This window comes from Pygocentrus nattereri, chromosome 16 (genome assembly GCF_015220715.1).
Source record: "Pygocentrus nattereri isolate fPygNat1 chromosome 16, fPygNat1.pri, whole genome shotgun sequence".
Taxonomy (NCBI): domain Eukaryota; kingdom Metazoa; phylum Chordata; class Actinopteri; order Characiformes; family Serrasalmidae; genus Pygocentrus; species Pygocentrus nattereri.
The window spans coordinates 26,035,660-26,056,228 of record NC_051226.1 but is presented as its reverse complement, the minus strand read 5'-3'; the positions used below and the strand labels follow the sequence as shown (position 1 = coordinate 26,056,228).

Genomic DNA, 20,569 nt, shown 5'->3' with positions numbered 1-20,569 from the left:
CAAAATGTGCCTTGATGCAGCCTCAATACATACTCACAATCTGTGTTTTAAACCATGCACTTCACAAGAAGCAGAGTCTAAAAATGTCTGGTGGTGCAACGGTCCAACCATAAATACAGATTAAGTAAACTATTAAACAGGCAATTTAGTCATATAAAATGCTAAATAAAACAGTTTGGTGTGACTATGTTTAAAAGCTTTGAAATCATAGCCTCTTGAATAGAAAAGCAGCTTTAAAAGTTTTAAACTCATAGAAAAACCTTTACACATATTTCTGATTTCCTAAAATGTAACGCAGCGCAGCTGAAAACAAAGGACTTATTAATGCATGCTTTTAAGAAATAGTGGTCAGGGTATGACACCATAAAAATGACACAAATTACTTTTATGCCTTTAATAAGATAAACTCTTTCCCAAATATTGTAAAAACTGTCATGAGTCATGGTTAGAATGGTTCAGTTTACCAAAAATAAGTGTGACACCAGAAAACCTTGAAAATGTGTTATCATTATAATAATGTTTGATTATTGCAGATACAAAAATGCACAGCTTATTTTTTATAAGAATGTCTTAAATCATATCTTGGCTTTAAAAGAAGTATTTGGGACTGACCCACAGGTATATGGCAATGAGTGCGAAGAGAGGTAGACAAAAAGATAGTGAGCGAAGGACTAAGACATAACTTAAGCAATGGGAAAACTGAAAAGACTTAGAGACTCAGTGACGCTAGACAAAAAGACACGATGGACAGTGAAGAAGTGTGCTGTCCTTAGTGCTGCACAACTAACCAAATGAGTACCCTGACGGCCTCATAAAACAGAATGAGAAACATTTCTCTCCTCAACATTAGAGAAGTCCATGTTAGTCAGCAGCAGAGCTCATCACTTCCACACCCTACTCTTTACAAGCCATTCCAACCTTGTATATTGTGTATTGTCTGTAAATAATATACAACCCCAATTCCAGTGAAGTTGGGACGTTGTGTAAAACATAAATAAAAACATAATATGATGATTTGCAAATCCTTTTCAACCTATATTCAATTGAATACGCTACAAAGACGAGATATTTAATGTTCAAATGGATAAACTTTATTGTTTTTTCTATTACATATTCACTCATTTTGAATTTGATGCCTGCAACACATTCCAAAGAAGTTGGGACAGGGGCAACAAAAGACTGGGAAAGTTGAGGAATGCTCAAAAAACACCTGTTTGGAACATTCAACAGGTGAACAGGTTAATTGGAAACAGGTGAGTGTCATGATTGGGTATAAATTGAGCATCCCTGAAAGGCTCATTTGTTTACAAGCAAGGATGGGACGAGGTTCACCACTTTGTAAATAACTGCATGAGCAAACAGTCCAACAGCTTAAGAACAATGTTTCTCAACGTGCAATTGCAAGAAATTTAGGGGTTTCATCATCTACAGTCCATAATATCATCAAAAGATTCAGAGAATCTGGAGGAATCTCTGCAAGTAAGCGGCAAGGCAGAAAACCAACATTGAATGCATTAAAAACCGACATCATTCTGTAACGGATATTAACCACATGGGCTCAGGAACACTTCAGAAAACCACTGTCAGTGACCGCAGTTCGTCGCTCCATCTACAAGTGCAAGTTAAAACTCTGCCATGCAAAGCAAAAGCCAACACCCCAAAACGCTGCCGGCTTCTCTGAGATGGACTGACGCAAATTGGAAAAGTGTCCTGTGGTCTGACGAGTCCACATTTCAAATTGTTTTTGGAAATCATGGACGTCGTGTCCTCCGGGCCAAAGAGGAAAAGGACTGTCCAGATTGTTATCAGCGCAAAGTTCAAAAGCCAGCATCTCTGATGGTATAGGGGTGTGTTAGTGCCCATGGCATGGGTAACTTGCACATCTGTGAAGGCACCATTAATGCTGAAAGGCACATACAGGTTTTGGAGCAACATATGCTGCCATCCAAGCAACGTCTTTTTCAGGGACGTCCTGCTTATTTCAGCAAGACAATGCCAAGCCACATTCTGCACGTGTTACAACAGCGTGGCTTCGTAGTAAAAGAGTGCAGGTCTCCCATTGAAAATGTGTGGCACATTATGAAGTGCAAAATACGACAACGGGGACCCCGGACTGTTGAGCAAATGAAGTTGTACATCAAGCAAGAATGGGAAAGAATTCCACCTACAAAGCTTCAACAATTAGTGTCCTCAGTTCCCAAACGCTTATTGAGTGTTGTTAAAAGGAAAGGTGATGTAACACAGTGGTAAACATGCCCATGTCCCAACTTCTTTGGAACGTGTTACAGGCATCAAATTCAAAATGAGGGAATATTTGCAAAAAACAATAAAGTTTATCCGTTTGAACTTTAAATATCTTGTCTTTGTAATGTATTCAATTGAATATAGGTTGAAAAGGATTTGTAAATCATCATATTCTGTTTTTATTTACGTTTTACACAACGTCCCAACTTCATTGGAATTGGGGTTGTATGCATCATCTGTATATTACTTGTCCGTATATAGTCTGCATATTGCTTGTACACTGTGTACATTGTGTATTATCTGTAAATTATTTGTACATTGTTTATATATTGGATTTAATACTAGAGAGACACCAACAGCTGGACCCGAATTCCCTGTGTGTGCATACTTGGGCCAATAAATCTGATTCTGACTGTTCCACTTAGGGCCTTTTCATCATATCTTTAAGCACACCATAATGTCATGGCTCCACAAGACTGTACTTTCAGTCTCGATATAATGGCACTAATGCGGGGCCTGGAGGGTGGGGTAGATTCTGCTGGAGACCCAAGAACACTGGGGGTAAACCACATAGCTGTTCAAATGCATTTATAATCTAGCTAGCAGTAAAGTACATTCCTATAATGCCCTGAGTGCACACTGTCCTCACAGCAACCAATTATTTATTTATTTATTTATTTATGTATGTATGTATGTATGTATGTATGTATGTATTGGCGGAGGGGGCAAACTTACTGTACAAAATCTTTTTTTTTCCCAAACTCAAAGGATGATTATGTTAATGTTAACTGAGCTAATTATTGCTTTGTAATTCAAGTATCATTTTACGCTCCATATAATGCAACAGACTGCACTGTTTTCTTCTCACCATTAGGAAATTAGGTCTTATACAGAATACAAAGTGCTGCCACGTGGCTACGGTGATTCATCTTGCGTGCCAGAGCCAATTGTGTGTATGATTAAGATGCATGCATTTCCTCCATGCCGCCTCGCTACCAATTACCTTCTTTCTTAAATGAGCCTATAACGAAACATCACACTCATTCGTTCATCGGGACAGACAGAAGAAAAGCTCAGCACTGTATCTTCCTCTGTGCCTCATTTGACAAGGGATTCTATGCAGCTTTAAGAGCAGTAGAAACATCTCTACCTTCTCATACTCAACTATCTGTTTCCAGTCCAATGAAACAGAGCCAAGTCTCAACCAAAACTCGTTTAAAATGCAGAACATCTTACCGGACATGCATTATTAGAGTTTTGAGAGGGGTAAATGAACAAGAAATTACAAAATCCATTCATTGTCTTTCTTCAAACAGGGTAGCATTTGTGTAGGTACTTGTGTTAATGATGTTAATGATGTCACCAAATTGAACAGCGTTACTTTGTCAAAAATGTGACACCAGTGATAGTGTAGAGCTTTTTTTTTTTTTTAGCTAAAACAGTAATGTTGTTAAAGGAAACAAATACTCACCTGAAATGTCGACCATAAACTGATATGCAGATAGGTTAATAGACTTAACCAAATAACCCATATAACTGTGAACTGTCCCAATGTAACACCATGTCACTGGTATTACAGACACAGAATGTGATCACATTTTGTATTTAAAGTGTGCTTTTAGCGTCAGTGACAGCTGGGACTCACTCTGCCAGAGAATGACCTTCCTCAGTTAGGAATGACATTTTTATCAAAGACAAAACACTTACCATGTCTGTGTCTGAAACTGGTCCAAAACTGGTGACGTAGATGTTAGTTCGGACTTCAGTCACACTCTCTGGTCAGACAGAAAAGGGAAAGTGTAGATGTAAGATGTGTACATGTAACAGACGAGGTCATGCTGTTCTCAATTCTGAGATATATCACTTGAACTAAAATTCCAATTAAATAAACGTATCACACTGCAAAGTCTAAACAAAGTCCCTAATTCCTGAGAGGGTAGCTGTCACAGCAGCAGACCACTCCACAGTTAATGAACAATGGTAAGAAGAAAAGAAAACAGGAAAAATATTGGGCTGCCTATTTCAGCTAATGTTTTTACCATGCCTCATCTGACACAATCATTACCATACAATTCTTCACAGGCATGGCTGAAGAGAACACTGGATGTAAACAAACCTAAACAACCCAGACCCGAAAGCTGTCCAATGTCAGAATAGAGTTTGAAGGAGACGAGAAGCTGAAGTTAAGACTCTTTGGAAGCATGATCAACCATCTGAAATTTTAGAAGTCTTGAGGAACAAAAAAAGAAAAGAAAAAAAAAATACTTATTTTACAAGGTTTCAAATTAGCATCCCAAGGTTTAACTTTGATGTAATAGCTGGGAAGGGAATAATTCGAAGCAGGAGTGGGGAGCACAGTGTGTGGGTGGCTGCCAGGCTGGCTGGTACAGAGGCTGGAGCTGAACTCAGCTGACAGAAGCCTTCCAGTGTGCCGTAATGGAGCATGCTGCCCAACACACCATTCATCAAAAAAATACTAAAACAAACAACACACACACAAATCTCTCTTTCAGTAGGCACAATTATAAGTCACCTAAGACCTACTTGGTGATACTCCATGAAGAGAGACAGAGCAATTGAAAGTCTTGTGGGGCCAGATGTGATCTTGTAATGAGAATGTCTGGGGACAAGCATTAGAATTTTTGGGTTAAACGCCATAGAGAACAAACAGAGCATGAAATTTCTAAGCATGGGCTCATAGATATACTGCAAGCCTGAAAATTCCTGTCCAAAGAATACATTACGTATGGAAAAAGTAAACATTACCTCTCATTAGGGTAAAATGGTACAGTTTGGCCTTAAAGATATCAGTTACCTGAGGTACTGTCTTCAAACAAAGTATATGTAGGGCCTGGAATCAATGGATTCAATTTTTTCCATCAAGCACATCTCTGATAAAACTAAATCAAGTGTTCCTGAAACACTCTTCTTGAAGAAGGGCCATTAGCTAACAGTACCATTTCGCTAGCTAGCTTGTTTTGATTGTACTTTGGAGATAAAATAGCACAGACTAGAGGAATCTAGGAGTAGGTTTTAGAGGGGCCTACACTTCTTAGAGTGTAACTTTCGTAAGACGATCATGTCTGGCCCTGCAAGACTAAGAGAAATAAAGAAATAATAGCCAGAAATCCTGCCATCCAGTCTTAAGTTAGAACAGCAATTACTAGGACTGTTGTTCCACTTACTTCGATACCAGGTAATCACTTCCAATTCTCAGACAGCAGGTACCTAAATGAAGTCAGCGTCTCAAGCAATTGGCACACCCAATGAACTCCTTTGTGCCTATTGAAGGAGTCTGCAATAGTGACTTCACAACAGGCAAGGCTGAGTTCCTCTCCATCTTTATCAGAGAGCTGTAATGCTGCAGTCTTCTGGGGCTCCTTAGGGTTTAGGAGTTGTAAGTGATCTCATGAGAGCGTCAGTCAGTGCAGCATTGTGGCACTTTTTTCTTTTCTCCCAATATTGATAAACATCACCACGCCAGCAGAAGATGAGTAACTTCACTGTTCCAAAAAGCAATTTGTTACGGATCTGAGAGGAGAAGTAATTGTGAAGAGCTGTGTGCGTGAAACAGAACCAGTAATGAGAGATGGGGCTATGCTGAAAGAGCTCTATGGGGGTCACACAGTGCCAGGGATCCAATCCATGGCTGCATCATTACCCAAATCCATCACTGTACCTCTGTGAGGCCAATAAGTGGACACTGGGGAGTGCATTCAGGGAAAGCAAAGCACAAATCTGTGGCTCACCTCCGAGGCCGGGGCGCAGCCTGTTGTCATAGCCATCCAGCAAGCGGTCCAGAATCCGGGTGAAAATGGTAATGTTGTCTTTGCTGTCATCAGGAAGAGGCTCTCTGTGTCCAGCGACGGCCCTATCAAGAGGGAGAGGGAGACTGTGAGAGAAAGTAAAGGTTAGAAGGTGAGACAAGTTAAGTGCGTCAGACAGTACCTAAGGGAAGATAAGTCAAGATGAAGCAATATGTGAAGGAAGAGGAAGAAAAATGGATGGGGCACAACAGATGAAGTGAGAGGAATGGAGAGGGAATGACAGCATGATTTCGGTCAGCATCTTTGATCTTTTATACTATGAATGTTTTCTGCTGTTGCCACTTTTCAGGTGGGATGGGCAGTCACTGCAAATCACCTCAAATAAACTTTGTAGGAAATTTTTCTTTTTAAAAATAGAAAAAAAAAGATGACTTCAACATCTCCAACCGCAATGTACTTTTTTTTTTCAGGGGCCACTCATCCAGTGTAAGCCTCCTTTGCTGTTTTAAGCTTGTGAGGTGCTCTCAGGGGGTAATTGAAGTGTCTTCTAATTCATGCTCCACAGAGCTGGGTCCGGCGGTGATTGAGACACAAACATGTCAGAGTTTAATTTGAAGTGCAGGCCAGCAACACACTAGACATACACAAAGTCCTTGGGTGAGGGAGCAAGTAAGAAAAATGATACAACTAATGGAAGTCCGAGCGGCTTAGTGAGCTCTGTCACAATGTTGGATACACCTCACCCAATTCTCACTGTGGGATTTTTCTGCATAATACCCTACAAGTTTAAAATGGGGTTTTGAATATGCAGTCAACCTCACGCTCCTTAATTACCTTAAATATGCAGCACAATTATCTCTGACTGGGGCCGTGATTCCCCAGTGAACAATGTGCCGGTGCAGCGCAGGGCATAAATGACAGAGAACTGACGACATAATGAACATCCTCCTCAATCAAATCAAGTGCTTCGCTAGGACTAACCTTGCACCATTTGGAGTCTGCCCTTTCAGTGTTTGAGCTTCTAGAAACATGGTTAAATACTGATGAGCTTTCTGTTCTAGTTATGTATAAAGACTTCTTCTCAGGGTCCTTTACTGTTTAAGCATGGACATGAATACATTTAAGCTGGCTGTGTACACAAGAACTGAAGAGCAAGAGACAGGTGAGTCACTTGCTAATGTCACTGGTGAAAACCCACTGCACCTGTGGAGCTCAGAAAGTGTCACAAAACAGAAGCTGCAGTGTCAGGAAAATCATGGAAACTAAGACCAGACAAGCCCTTTTATCTTCTTACGATTAAGAGTTTCTTGCACTATTCCCTACTAGGAAAAAGGAATCATGAGGATCTTCAGACTCAACTACCCCAGGAGTACGTAGTCAGGTTGAGCAGTAGACACTGTGGAACAATCTCCTTCAGCCTCCCAGCCTTAATCCTCCTTCTGTCTGCTACTAATCAAATTTGTTCACACCTTTACAGCCACATTCCTGTTCTCTTTATGCCCACAATTGCGGAATGAATGCTCCATCTCGCTGGAGAGAGTGATGAAGAGGCTTAGCAGAAGGTTTGTCCCTGATTGACCGATAAGGATGCTGATATCTGCGCTGCTTCTTGAATTACACCCAACCCCCCCTGCCCCAACAAACAGCAGACAGCAGATTGGAAATCTGGGCAGCAGAGGGTTGGAGGGGGTAGCAAGAGAGGAATTAGCCAGGCCAGGCCAGGCTGCTAGGAGAGATGACATTTCGAAAGCTGATAATTTTCTTGGCATCACAGCTACTGACCACTGTAAATGTATTACAGAGAAGGGACAATTAAGCACAAGATGAGAACTGGCTCTCCAGCGGTGAGGAGCACTGCTAAGGCAGGGGCCACATTGATCGATACACTCTTAATTAGCCAGCAATTTGTTGTTCCGCAACGCAAATTGCACACAGGCGTGCCATTAGCCAGCCCCCATCTCTTCCCTCCGTTTCGCTATCCAGCCGTCACTCAATGCTGCCACTGAGCAAAGCAGTGCATTGATATTAATAAGCAGCCACCCATGTGGCCCTCTCCCTCTGACAGGGACATAGCTGGTGTTATTCAGCTTTTCACAATATGACTGATTTTCTTTGTCTTCCTCTTTAGCCACTCGTGCAGTTGTCTGTGTGCAGTGGAGATAACGTGCCCAGGCGAAGGGAAAAACAGAACAGGGTTGACAGTGGGAGTTAATGTTGCTTTGATTGACTAGCATGGCAGACATCAACCCATACCTCAACATAGTGCGACATTTCTCCACGCCATGCTTTTTCTCTTTTATCGACTTCAAGCTAATGAGCACCCAGTGCTTGTCTTTTTAAGTGGGCAGTGTTGTGAACCCAAACGAATTGTTTATTAGCCAGGACTCATGAGACTCACCAGGCTCTCCACCAGGTTTATGCAACACCGCCACACAGAATCTTAAAAAGTAATTTATAACCTACTGAAGGGTAATAGTGAGGGACAGTGCCTTTTGTGGGGGTGAGAAAGAGAGAGAGGTAAAGAAGGATAACAAGAAGGTGCTGCATTCATGCTGCCACCCCCTCACCTCTGCAGTGCAGTCCATGTGTGAAAATAAAACCTTTCAGCAGCTCATCTTTAAATGTTGCCCTGGTGGCAAAATTCAGTAGTGCAACCCATTTCATACATTCAGTTAAGGCAGGGGTGTCCGATCTTATCCACAAATGGCCAGTGCGGCTGCAGGTTTTCATTCCAACAAAGCAGGAGCACACATAAACTATTGTTTGTAGACTGAGCAATTCATTAAACAAGTAGAATCTGGTGTGCTTGTGTGGAATGAAAACCGGTAGCCAAACTGGTCCTTTGCAGATAAGACTGGACACCACTGAGTTAAGAAAATTTCTACTTTGTATTCAGTTCAACGAAGTTCCACAGTAGAAACTTACATGTATGCCAAGTGTATACAATTGTCTGTCTGTGACAAATGTTTTGGAGCAGACTGGAGACAAATCCCCAATCATCCCCATCACAACCATTTGTTACACGATTTACCCTGTCAGTGTGCCGTCCTAGATACTTAATTTGCCAAATTATCAGCACCAAATCATGCCATGTGACCAACGTATGACAAGTAGTAAAATTAGAAACAGTAAACAGCACAAGATTTGCTTGGACCCAGAAAATAGGTGGGAGACTAGTAGAGCTGTGAAAAGAGTGTGAATGCTTGTTTGATGAATGCTTGTATAATGTGACAAGATGTGATGTCATGTGAGAAAAAGAATCCAGACTTTTTTCTCCCCGTTTTCTTCTTTGTTCTTTCCACACAAGTAAGTAAACAACAAGCAAGGAAGCAACTGCAAGCTCCATTTTGGCAAAGCCACATCACTTCTCATATTTTTTGTGAGACAATGGATTTCAGAATCAAGGGTTTTTGCCAGCCCTGCGATGGAATGGCGGCCTGTCCAGGGTGTATCCTTCCTTCCATCCTTCTATTCCAGCTGGAATAGGCTCCAGCTCCCCCCCAAGACCCAGAAGGAGAAGCGGCTTAGAAGGTGTGTGTGTGTGTCTTTGTCAGGGATCTTGTAATATATAGGCCTCCTCTTTACTCAGCAAGTAAAATATATGATGTAATGTGTGAAGTACACTATATCAGAGATTTTGAAATTTGTGTCCACATGGTATTAGTTAGTGATTTCCTTTGACCTTAAAATAGCCCTCTTTTAGTTATTAATCAAAACTAATGTAGTTTTGATTAATAAACGTAAGGAAATACTGTTAGATTTGGTTAAGCCTTGTTGCGAGACATAAGATATGTTGGTCCACACTGCCTTGCATGGCAATATATCACTTGGAATAAAAAAAGGCAAACTGCTGCAATCAATATTTAGGCCGCTTTGGCATTGACCTGTTGGGTGCCCATGGGGATACAGTGGGATGCAAGTTTACTGCAGGGAACGTATAACGGCTGCGCACCGCCAGACATGAGACATATGTGTCCCCATCTGGTCTCATGTGAGGTGTGTCGGGGCATAGGGTTCTCACTCAGCTACAGGGCTGGAGCACTGGGGGACTGCGGGCCCTGGCGGCAGCTGTTTCATCCCTCTTCATTACCGCCACATCACCCCTGCAAATAAAAATTGACTTTCTCCCCCCGCCGCACCCTCTCCACACCTCCCCTCGCAGTTTCTCTAACAATATCCTTGAAGCTCTCTCTATCCCATCTTTTTTCTCATCCCCTTTCTCTTCCTGTGCCCTCTACTGCCATCCCTTTCTCTTCATCTCTATGTCAATGACTTGTATGGGGGAAAAATGTATTCAGAGGGCAAAAAAACATAGCAAATGTGATTCCTTTTTCAGAGCCACCCTTATTTCTATTGCATACATATACATACTTGTCTAACAAAGTGTAGCTGGGAAGAAAAGAGTGCTGAAATCAAGTGAACTCTTGAATATTGTAATGTGTCTACTCAAGTGGTCTGATACAAAGAGAATGTCACTTAAAAGTCACATGAAAAATGACATTATGCACAAAATTATGTCATTTCTGCTTAATATAGCCATCACTAAAAAATAGTGGGAAAAGTAGTGCATTTTTTTGGCATTAATTATACATCAAATGGATCATTCACACATATTTTAGACATTCTGTTGAGCAGTATCCTTTGAACAGAAGCTAGCATTTCTTACTTATGAGTATAATGCAATTAATTAAAACAAAGAATGTCAAAGTGGTTGTGCAAAGGATAATTACAGTGTTTCATCATATAAATGATCTGTATGTACAACATGGGTACAGTGCCATCCAAAGTTCAATCTGCAATTAGTCGGCCCATATCTAGGCATTTATGTAATTAGTATGTCAGCCAAAACCCAACTAAGCCCACTGTCCTCTGCTGTGCTGTGCCATGTTGTACGTTGAGCACTCTTCTTAAATCCCAACCTGATCCCTTAGCTCCTGTATCTTGGTGTTATGCCCAGCTCTATCAGGCCCATCAGTGCTGGAGCATCTGCCTGCGTCTGCCGAGTACACAACTGCCAGGCCAAGCCTCGAATCGTGGCGGCCAAGGGATTTAGCTCACAGTGTCAGAGTCCCTTCTGATGCTGCTGTAACACGATAGTGGTTCTGATAATGCTTGTGATATGAAGCTGTCCACAGATGATGGAATTTTGGTCTCTCTGTAACTGCACACTACAGGTTTCAGTGCCAGTCTAAAATAACATGTTGGAAACAGAGGTATAATGCAGATTAAATGTTGGAGAAAATGCAGTTTTTATGGTTAATCACATACAAAACTGAAGAAGTGCTGTGGCTCTTGTCAATATACAGGCAGAAGTCACTGAATTAGAATCTATCACCCTTAGGAAACTTGGCTATCCTGCAAGGAGAGAAGCACTGAAATTAATTACTTTATTCAAATTTGAGCAGAGACGGAGGTCAGGGGAATGCTCAGCCATAGTGTCGTCCTCAATGCCACTGGCATTTCTGCAACCACACATCCATTCTTAAATGTCTTTTAAAACGTCCCCAGATGTGCAGATGATCTTCGTGATATTTACAACATGGAATAAAATCATACTTAAGGGGCTGGCACTGTTAGCACTCTTATCTGAGTTATGTATTAGAATTATGATATAGTGTGGGCAATATCAAGCAGGTATTATAAAGGCAATCCCTTTTAACGCGAAGGCGCCACAAACACAAAATGCTACTAATGTTACTGCAACCCATCTAAGAGTCTCGCATATTTAAGCTTGAATGTAGTGCTTGAGATTTCATTTAGACAAGCTTGCTGGAGAAGACGTTTTCTCAGACCAGAATTATGCTAGGACCAGACACCCAATACAGTAGAATAAATGTGAAGTTTATTTTTGTTCCTCAAATATTAAAGAGTGCGGTGTCCCTGTTTCAGAAACAGGAGCTTCAGTCCTGGGCAAAAGCAAAATTTAAATCCACCAACTGGCTTAATATAAAGTTTTTTTCCTATGTTGGTTTAATGATTAGCATTTTGCACAGTACAAATGTGACTCCCAAGGGCCTCTCTGTGTATTAGTTTCTCTGCTTTCAGCTGCATAATTATCACGCAGCAGATTTGTACCTTTCATAAAAGAGCTGGTGGCGCCACGTCTGAGCATCGATTTTCTGACTTACTTCCAACAGGTCAAACTGCCATGTTATTGAAGTCCCAAATTCAAGTTATTTTCTCAGTCTAATCTTCATGTCTTTTGTCATTTTGTTCCATATTTTTCAGTGCTAATAAGCTCAGTGCCTCTGTATCGAGCCCTATGATGCAAGAACATCATGAAATAGATTCACAGCAGTACTAATAAATGCACAATAGATTATTACAAGCTGATAAGCTACAATACTCAGAAAGAAAGCCTAAAATAAAACATGGAAAGTTCAAACCTGAAACCAAGAGACGAATTTTATGATGGCCAGTAGGTGGATGCAACAATCTGGGTGGACACTGTCCATCTACTTAAACTTTTTATCAAACTGTATCAATAAAGAATACCCATTTAACCTTACCACACGTTACAAAAAAGTTGGAAAAAAAAGTGAAGTGTTTTTCCGCAAGGTCTCGGGGGTTGATGGCTCTTTCTCAGCCCCAATACAAGCTCGCTGTGCCGTGTGCTTGCTCCGACACACAGTCGCAGGCAATTACAATGATTAGGGGCCAGATAAGTGAGCCTCTCGCGCCCGCTCAGTCAGTGCCTGCTCAGCTCAACTGATAATACAGAGTGACTCTTATCAGCCTGACTCCACAGCACGGGCGGCAGCAATGTCCGAACCCAGAGTCCTCTGCTGCATGTTATGAGAAATCCCTCTGGCATTTCGAACAGACAGAAACAATAGGTCTCCACTAGCCTAAGCTTCTGGCCCAATCAGGCCCATGACCATGAGGAGCTGTTGCAGTTAAATCAGTTAGGCAGGGTGCAAAGTGGGGTGAATAAGCGAACAGGCAGCACTTGGCAATGTGTTTGGCTTACTGCAGTGTGCTTTAAATCAGTGGAAAGACTTGAAAATGGTTTATGAAACGGAGATCTTCAGAGAAAAGGGTGATTGCTGGATGAAAATATACTAAATTTGTGTTTGTATGGTACATACAATGACAGATTTCAAGGTTGCTCAATTGCACATCTGCCACACAATGCCATTTCATATAAAGTCGCAAATTATGACATATGACAATTATGGCATACGTTTTTCTGTACTGACATGCAGCTGTATGTAGACCTTTCATGATCATAAAATTTTAGCCCTTAACTAATAGTAATATAAACGTGATAAACAATTTTTTGTCAATTTATTGTGATTAACAATTTTATTGTCAAGTTTTGTTCATTTCTATGAACTATTAAAGTGCAAGGCTTAAGCAGCTCAATCATCTGATTAGCCATCTTGCTTCCTAGTGGCTAACACATTTTTATGTGTAGATTCAATTATCCATCCATCCATTTTCTAAGCCGCTTCTCCCTCAGGGTCGTGGGGGGGTGCTGGAGCCTATCCCAGCGGTCATGGGCGGAAGACAGGACACACCCTGGACAGGCCGCCATTCCATCACAGGGCAGACAGACACAGACAGTCACTCACTCACTCATACCCAGAAGCAATTTAGCATGTCCAATTAGCCTGACTGCATGTCTTTGGACTGTGGGAGGAAACCCAGAGAACCCGGTGGAAACCCACGCAGACATGGGGAGAACATGCAAACTCCACACAGAGAGGACCCCGGTCACCTGGCCGGGGAATCGAACGCAGGACCTCCTCGCTGTGAGACGACAGTGCTGCCCACCATGCAACCGTGCCGCCCTTAGATTCAGTTAAAGCTTATATATTTTTATTTGTCAAGTAAAGCTTACATTTTTCATTAATTCTTTGGTACCTAGCTAACAAATTAACCCATTACACAAACAGATAAAAGACTGGATTCCACTAAATAACACCAAATTCAAGAAGCAAATCTGACCCAGACAGTAGCTGGCTTCTACAAAAGCACAATCACCAAAATAAACTCAAGCTTCAAGAGGTGCAAGCTGAACAGCCCTCACAGTCCTTTGATTTAATGAAAATCTGTAAGTAGAATTGAAACATGACAAGCAAGACATCCCAAGAATGAAACAGAAATACAATAATTCTGCAGGGAAACTTCCTAAAATATGACTAGAAAGAACTGGCTATGAAAAACTTTTGTAAGCTGTGACACTTTTTCATTTTTTAAGTTAATCAAATATAAAGCAACTGTACACTGACATTTGCAGAAGCACATTTAAAACAATTTGTTGCAGAGGCTGTGAAAAAAAAATCAACAAAATATATAATTTGGCAAGATAGTGTAATGTAATGTAACTCGGTGCCCAAACCTTTACATACTGACTTTGTCATTATAGTTGGTATCTTGATATCATTTTTAGAATTACTTACAAAATATCTTTTATTGACCACGGATAGATTTATAAGCACATATCTGTCTAATAATCATGCAAAGCACAGAGTCTAAAATTACTGTTGATCTATTCTGTGATGCAGCATCAGCCAAGACCATACGGCATGGTTGTTCTTTCAAAGCACCCGGACAACCTGCAGGGGGAAAAAAAAGTTGATTTTTTTTGTCAGAGTTGACGGGAGAAGTGAGACGTGACTAGAATGAAAATGTGCTCCATGAAAATGCACTATATTAAAACCTGTGATTTTCCCTCGATGCAATTAAGAAGCAAATCAGCGGGGAGGATTAAAACATCCAAAGCTGACGTTCCAATCTTGACAGGCCTTCCCCAGCTACACTGCACATTTACAAAGTCCTGCAGAGTGCCGGGGAGAAAAATGCACGATGAATCAAACACACTATTTTAATAATGCGCTTTAAACAAAAATCTTTGCACACAAAATGGGTCATTTGTGCTATAAATATAACCTAAGTCATTGACAGAATTAGATTATGTAGAAACTTCCTATCCCTTCTTCCTATCCCTGTATAGCTCAAGGAGCCATCAAGTCTGATTCATCCTTACTGAGGCTACAGTGTTGGGGATCAGCTACAGTACTGTGCACTGTAGTCGAAGACAGTCATATTGATTTCTCCAAGCTTCGCTCATAGTCCTGAAGAAACACCTCCTGTAGGACCAAAGAGGAGCATAATCAGATCACCCCTGTTGCCAGCTGGAACCATTAGCGAATTAGAGGCCCTGGAGCCGACAGTGCTATTATTCAATTTATCAACTGGTGGACACAGTGCTGCTGTGAGTTCCGCCACTAAAAATACAGGATGATTAACATAGGAATCTCAGCTGAGGGAGCATACAGCATTAGCGAGATTAGCATAGGGAGGACTAATCGTATTCAGAATTCCCGCTTACTAATAACAAGGTGTCCCTGCAAAGATATGGAGGGACAAATATTGGGACTGCTGCAAAATGGGTGGAATACATGTTCAACTAATGATTACACTCATAACACCTGGATATTGCTTTCTGCAGGTCATAATACTTGTGGCTCCCCTCAGTGGAAAGATACTGAGACCCTAAGACAGCGGTGCAGTCATAGCTTCCAGAACTGTCCTCTCCCTATAGCCCTGTCACATGTTAACCTTGACAGTGTCACGCCCATCGTAAAGAGAATGTTATTTGTTGACTGGGTCACATATCACTGTGAAACCCATTCCCCTAATGCATGTGAATAATGCATGGGTATAGAGCAAGAGGCAGCACAGTTTAACAAAACAAAAAAAAATTATATATATATATATATAGACACACACACACACACACACACACACACACACACACACATATATATATATATATATATATATATATATATATATATATATCCAATATACAATCTGTACAGCAGGTTGGCAGGAGTGGAGAGCGACACTCTCCCCTTCATTGCCATTGATTTTGTGTCACTTTGGCCAGTAGCGTTGAAACTGATCCCAAACAAAACAGACAACAAAAGAGGCTCAGGCTGTCCACACTCATTAACCCAAGATTGCAGTGCAGAGGGGGAGAATAGTGTGAGAGTGTGTGCTGTAGAAAAAACATATTCTAGCATGTGGGCAAACCACTGGCTGTGCATTCACATGTAAAAGATTGATTGTTGCGAATAATAGTTTAATCAAGGCCTGCCTATTTGTGCATGCATGTTCAGTGAGGGATTGTGGTGAAGCACACAGAGTGACAGAAGCTAATATAAGGGATTTGTCTGTGACAACTTCATCCATTAGCAAAGTCTCCTGCCTGCACTGTAGCAAAGCCGATTTGCAGCTGCGAGATGGTATCAGTGGGCATCGGGGAGCGGGCAGGACTTGGGGAGCGACAACTTTGCTGATGTGGAAAGATACTCCTGAGGTGTAAGCACTCTACCGCTCTGAAGTGTAAAGGGATTATTCCCAACCTTGGTCATGGCTCTTAAGGGCCTGCTCTTCTGTTGGGTTCAGGATGCAAATATACTCTTTGCATAAAGTGGCTCTGGCTGAAGGTGAAGCTCAGTGCTGTTTGGTGGCCTAGAAAAGCTCAGTGGAGTCAGTGTATGCGAATCAGCACTCTTGCCTTTGGAGTGACGGAGATCGCTTTGTTAGTATGCACGATGAGCCATCTGCGTTTTGATGTGCCCTCAGAAAAGATTAATTCCAAGGCCACACAACCGATGCGGAAGTGTCGGTAATCATTTAGATACGTTTTTGACGACGTATTTTGCAGCTGAGTGAGACTCCTGAGGCGTTAATGGCAGTACGTTTGAATCCTGAGATGGCAAGGACATGGGAAAAAAGGTTGAAGTGGGAGATCGAGGGGTGTTATTACCTTTCTCACAAGCATCTCTGAAAATATCAGCTGGTGGTATTGGCAGTGGTGGCGGTGATGGGGGCAGGGGTGGAAGAGGGGGTGGGGATGGGGGCAAAATGTTGCAGAGAGCCAGTGCTCATGCTCTGTTATGCTTATTAATATCTGGAAACATATGATCCAATTTTCAGAGAAAAACAGAATGTCACCCAAATAATGTTAAGCACATCTAATCTCCTCTAAGACATGGTGAAACATGTTTTTTCCCTCCCCCGCCAACAAAGCAGGACTAACCTTAATGCCAGTTCTCCATTGCTGCCTTGTAGTTTGTGTTCATTCCCTCATTTTCAGGATACGTTTCCACATAACCGCATTAAGGGAAAATAATAAATGCTGGGGTTTATTTGTGCTCGCCCAGGGAGGATGAAATGAAACTTACTTCGAAAGAAGCCAAGTGACAAAAGGCCAGGATTAGAAGGAAACCTTATCAAAGCCTTGATACAGTATTTCACATCAACCAAAATCCTGATAGTCAGAGAAATGGGTCAGTTGAATGAATAAACAGTCCTGAATTTAAGTCCCTCTCTTAAGTCAACGAAAATTTATTTAGGACAATAAAGCAAACAGCGTAATGGAACAAGCTATACCAAGCCTCAGATTTGTCTGCTTAATCATCTTGTTTATTCTGTTTGCTTTTAAAAATCTTATCAATTATTTACAAGTACATAATGAGCCCATGTTTCAAGGGAAAGAAGGCACTTAAAGATGCAAGATCCTTGACGGAGTTGCTCGAGGTTTGAGCACATGTACATCTTCACAGGGCATTTTTGAAGATGTTTCTTCTAAACTTCTAAACATAAGAACTTTTCATATTCTGAGTAAAACTAGGGTGTTCAAAAGTCTATTACCACAGTCACCGCATTTCATGCAAGTATACCTCTAGCATTTTTCACACTGTGAAACATCACCTGAAACAAGTTGATGTTATTAGGGTGGGGTGTGCTTGAAAGGTGGACAAGGAGTGAAAAGAGAAGTGTGCTCAGAGACTGGCTCTCTAATGTCACGCTGAATCAAATTCAGTTTGTCGTTTCTTCTCTCTGCTGACATGGTAGAAAATGAATCACAGCTCCCAAAGCACGGGCCCTCTTTAAACAGCCTTTAGAATATTATGGTTGTGGAGCACTGAATAGAACGGTTCCCAATTCCTTCACTGCTTCTCTTCTCAAACCCTCTCTCATACTCTCTTCCTCTCATCCACAATCTCCCTCTTATCCTGCTGGCACACTGAATAGGGAGATTCCGATCGATGTATTTCTTTGATGAATTACTCCAATGGAACTGTTGAGGTCTCAGATGAGACTTGCTGTATATACAGCATACACACCAAACTACAGAAGCAGCACATATTCCAGGCACATCCTCCTAACTGGAGGGAAAATATATAGACTCTCTATACCTGCGGCCAATTCCTTCACTTATCCAAGCCATCTAAGCTGACTTAGACATGCATCCTGAGTGCATCCTTTGGAGTGGGAAGACATTATGACTGAAGTCAGGAGGTCACAGCATGAGGCTTAATAGAAAATGGGATGTGAATCTTACAATAGCATGCCCTTTCGAATTTCTAAAGCCCCTGATCTTCTCATGCATCTTGGCCTCCGAATCCTGGCCCTGAAGTACCATCATAATTCTGACATGTACAAGTGGGTTAATAGGCCATAAAAGCTGACTGGCACCGTCACAAGGTGATCTGGGCTAAGTCCCCATCTCATCATTCCCTCAGGTTTCTTTGGAGTGTCTTTCCAAGTTTATTGAGTCACACTTGTAACAGAGCCTGCTACGCTGCTGAAAATCCAATTCGGCAGCGGTTTGCACGAGCAATTTACGCCCAGCCGTGGTTGGCTCAAATGGCATTTTGCAGATTGTAAAGCCCCTGCTACAGTAATAGAACCTTATTAATGAAGGCATTAGTTGCAACACATCCCTGGAGCTGGCAACATGAGGGGAGAAGTGGAATGTGGTGCAGGAGGATGGGGGAAGGAATGGACAGAGGGTATGATGAGTCATCCTACCCGTTTTGAGTGGTGGGGTCAAGGAGCATCGCGAGTATCCACACGCAGGGGACAAGAGCAGCGAGCTTGTTGGGAGTGCCAGCCATATCACTCCGAGCCCAGAAAGCCTGCAGAGTGAAGAGAGGAGGGTGAGAACAAGCAAATTAGTGAAGCGTTAGACGCCATTTCGTGATTAATTGGCGACTGCTTTGTTGACAACCACCCCGCACGCTGCAAGCGATACATTAGCATTTGTGGAACACATGCTCTCAGCAGCCCTGTGAGAAGCAACGCCCTCCCACATGGAGAAAACTGGCACTAGCACTCAAGCCCATGCGAATCAGCCCCATAGACACCATCCAAATGGATTTCCCTTTTACTTCACCACTTACGATGGAGACTGAACACATTGACGTACCACAGTGCGAGAGAGGGGGGCAACCAGTGAATCATATCTGTTTGTTAGAAATTGCCATGCAGTGCAGCCATGGAGAGGATTTGATAAAGATGGCCACAGATTTTCAGACTGATACTGCATCACTCCTGCAGTCATATTTTATTCCCTACTAACTTTTACAGTAGTCACATATGGATGTGGATCTACAGCCGCTCACAGCAGACACGTCTCACTAGGCCAGCTCAAAAGATTTTCTTTCCTGCAGGGCATATCGTAATAAACGGAAAGCAAAATTAATGTCAACATTTAAATGCAGACTGTATTAAAGACCTCTTTTCCCTCTAGATCTATTGTGGAATAACAAGCGGACCAATCGCAAACAAGCACAAACCAAAAAGGCAGTCCTGGCCCAGCTGCAGAAAAACTGTTTAGGCTGTAAACATTAAGCAGTTTTTAAGCAAAAGGCAAGCTGCTGGAAGTTCCTATTGGAATAACCATATTTTTTCTCCCACTAGTTTGTAAAGCTCTAGTTTGTAAAGCGTTCTTTGTAACAAATACCTGTGGTTATCTTTTAAATAATTCACCTCATGGAATTAATAGAAATTCAGTCAACAACTAAAAGGAAGAGGTCTTACTCTGCATGAATGAGGCAAACAAAAAGTAAGATATTGCCCACGCTAGCAGCCTACGTCTGCATGCCTCTGTGGCTTAGCTTAATTCAAAAGGTGAAAAGACATTATGCTCCTTGGAGCCTGAAAGCTGTTCTGCAGTGGCTTGCTCTGTTTTCCAGTGTGCTACCAAACATACTGCGTGATTGTAGAGGCAAGAGAAGCATGGTAAATAAGTCCTTCATCTGTCCTATTGATCTGGGATTTTAATTTCTTCCCCTTAAGGGTTTGGCACCATTACAAATCATGTCCTATCCCCCAGGACATAGCAAGCACTTTGTGTACCATGAAGGTTAGGCTCATTGAAAAGATTATATGTTTTTCTCAAATGCACACCCCAGCAGAAGAGTCCCTCATCTCTCACCCAAGTTGTAGGTTTTCATAACTGTACATTAAAAGAGAAAACCAAGTAACAAGCAAATATTGCCAAGGGCGTCCCATAAAATTGATTTATAATGAAATGCATGTGAAAGGTTTTATGGTCTCCTTCCAGAGGAAGAACCTTTGTCTCCTTTTTGCCTATGCAGTGGCTCTTAGCATGAGTGAAAACAGCAATATTGAAGTGAGTTGGGGCTCACCGCCGGGGCCTGTCAAATCATCAATCTGAAAGGTCAAAGACCTCAACTGACTTTATCTCTACAGCAGAGTGTGTCAATAATGTAGTGCTGCAGGGTGGGCTG

At 41.8% G+C, this 20,569-nt stretch overlaps 1 protein-coding gene across 2 annotated transcripts in view; it reads right to left on the bottom strand.

Annotated features, from left to right (window-relative positions):
• The window catches only part of LOC108429393 (gamma-aminobutyric acid receptor subunit alpha-3-like), a 125,761-nt gene that overhangs the window by 87,295 nt on the left and 17,897 nt on the right, over positions 1 to 20,569 (bottom strand). Inside the window, exons 2-4 of one of the 2 annotated variants that reach the window (XM_017701095.2) lie at positions 18,846 to 18,952; positions 5,994 to 6,136; positions 3,952 to 4,019 (exon numbers count right to left, since the gene is read on the bottom strand). In XM_017701095.2, the coding sequence (XP_017556584.1) occupies positions 3,952 to 4,019; positions 5,994 to 6,136; positions 18,846 to 18,931 (297 nt within the window). In that variant the 5' untranslated portion in view covers positions 18,932 to 18,952. The remainder of the gene's footprint in view (positions 1 to 3,951; positions 4,020 to 5,993; positions 6,137 to 18,845; positions 18,953 to 20,569) is intronic. The other variant, XM_017701096.2, reaches the window with a different exon arrangement.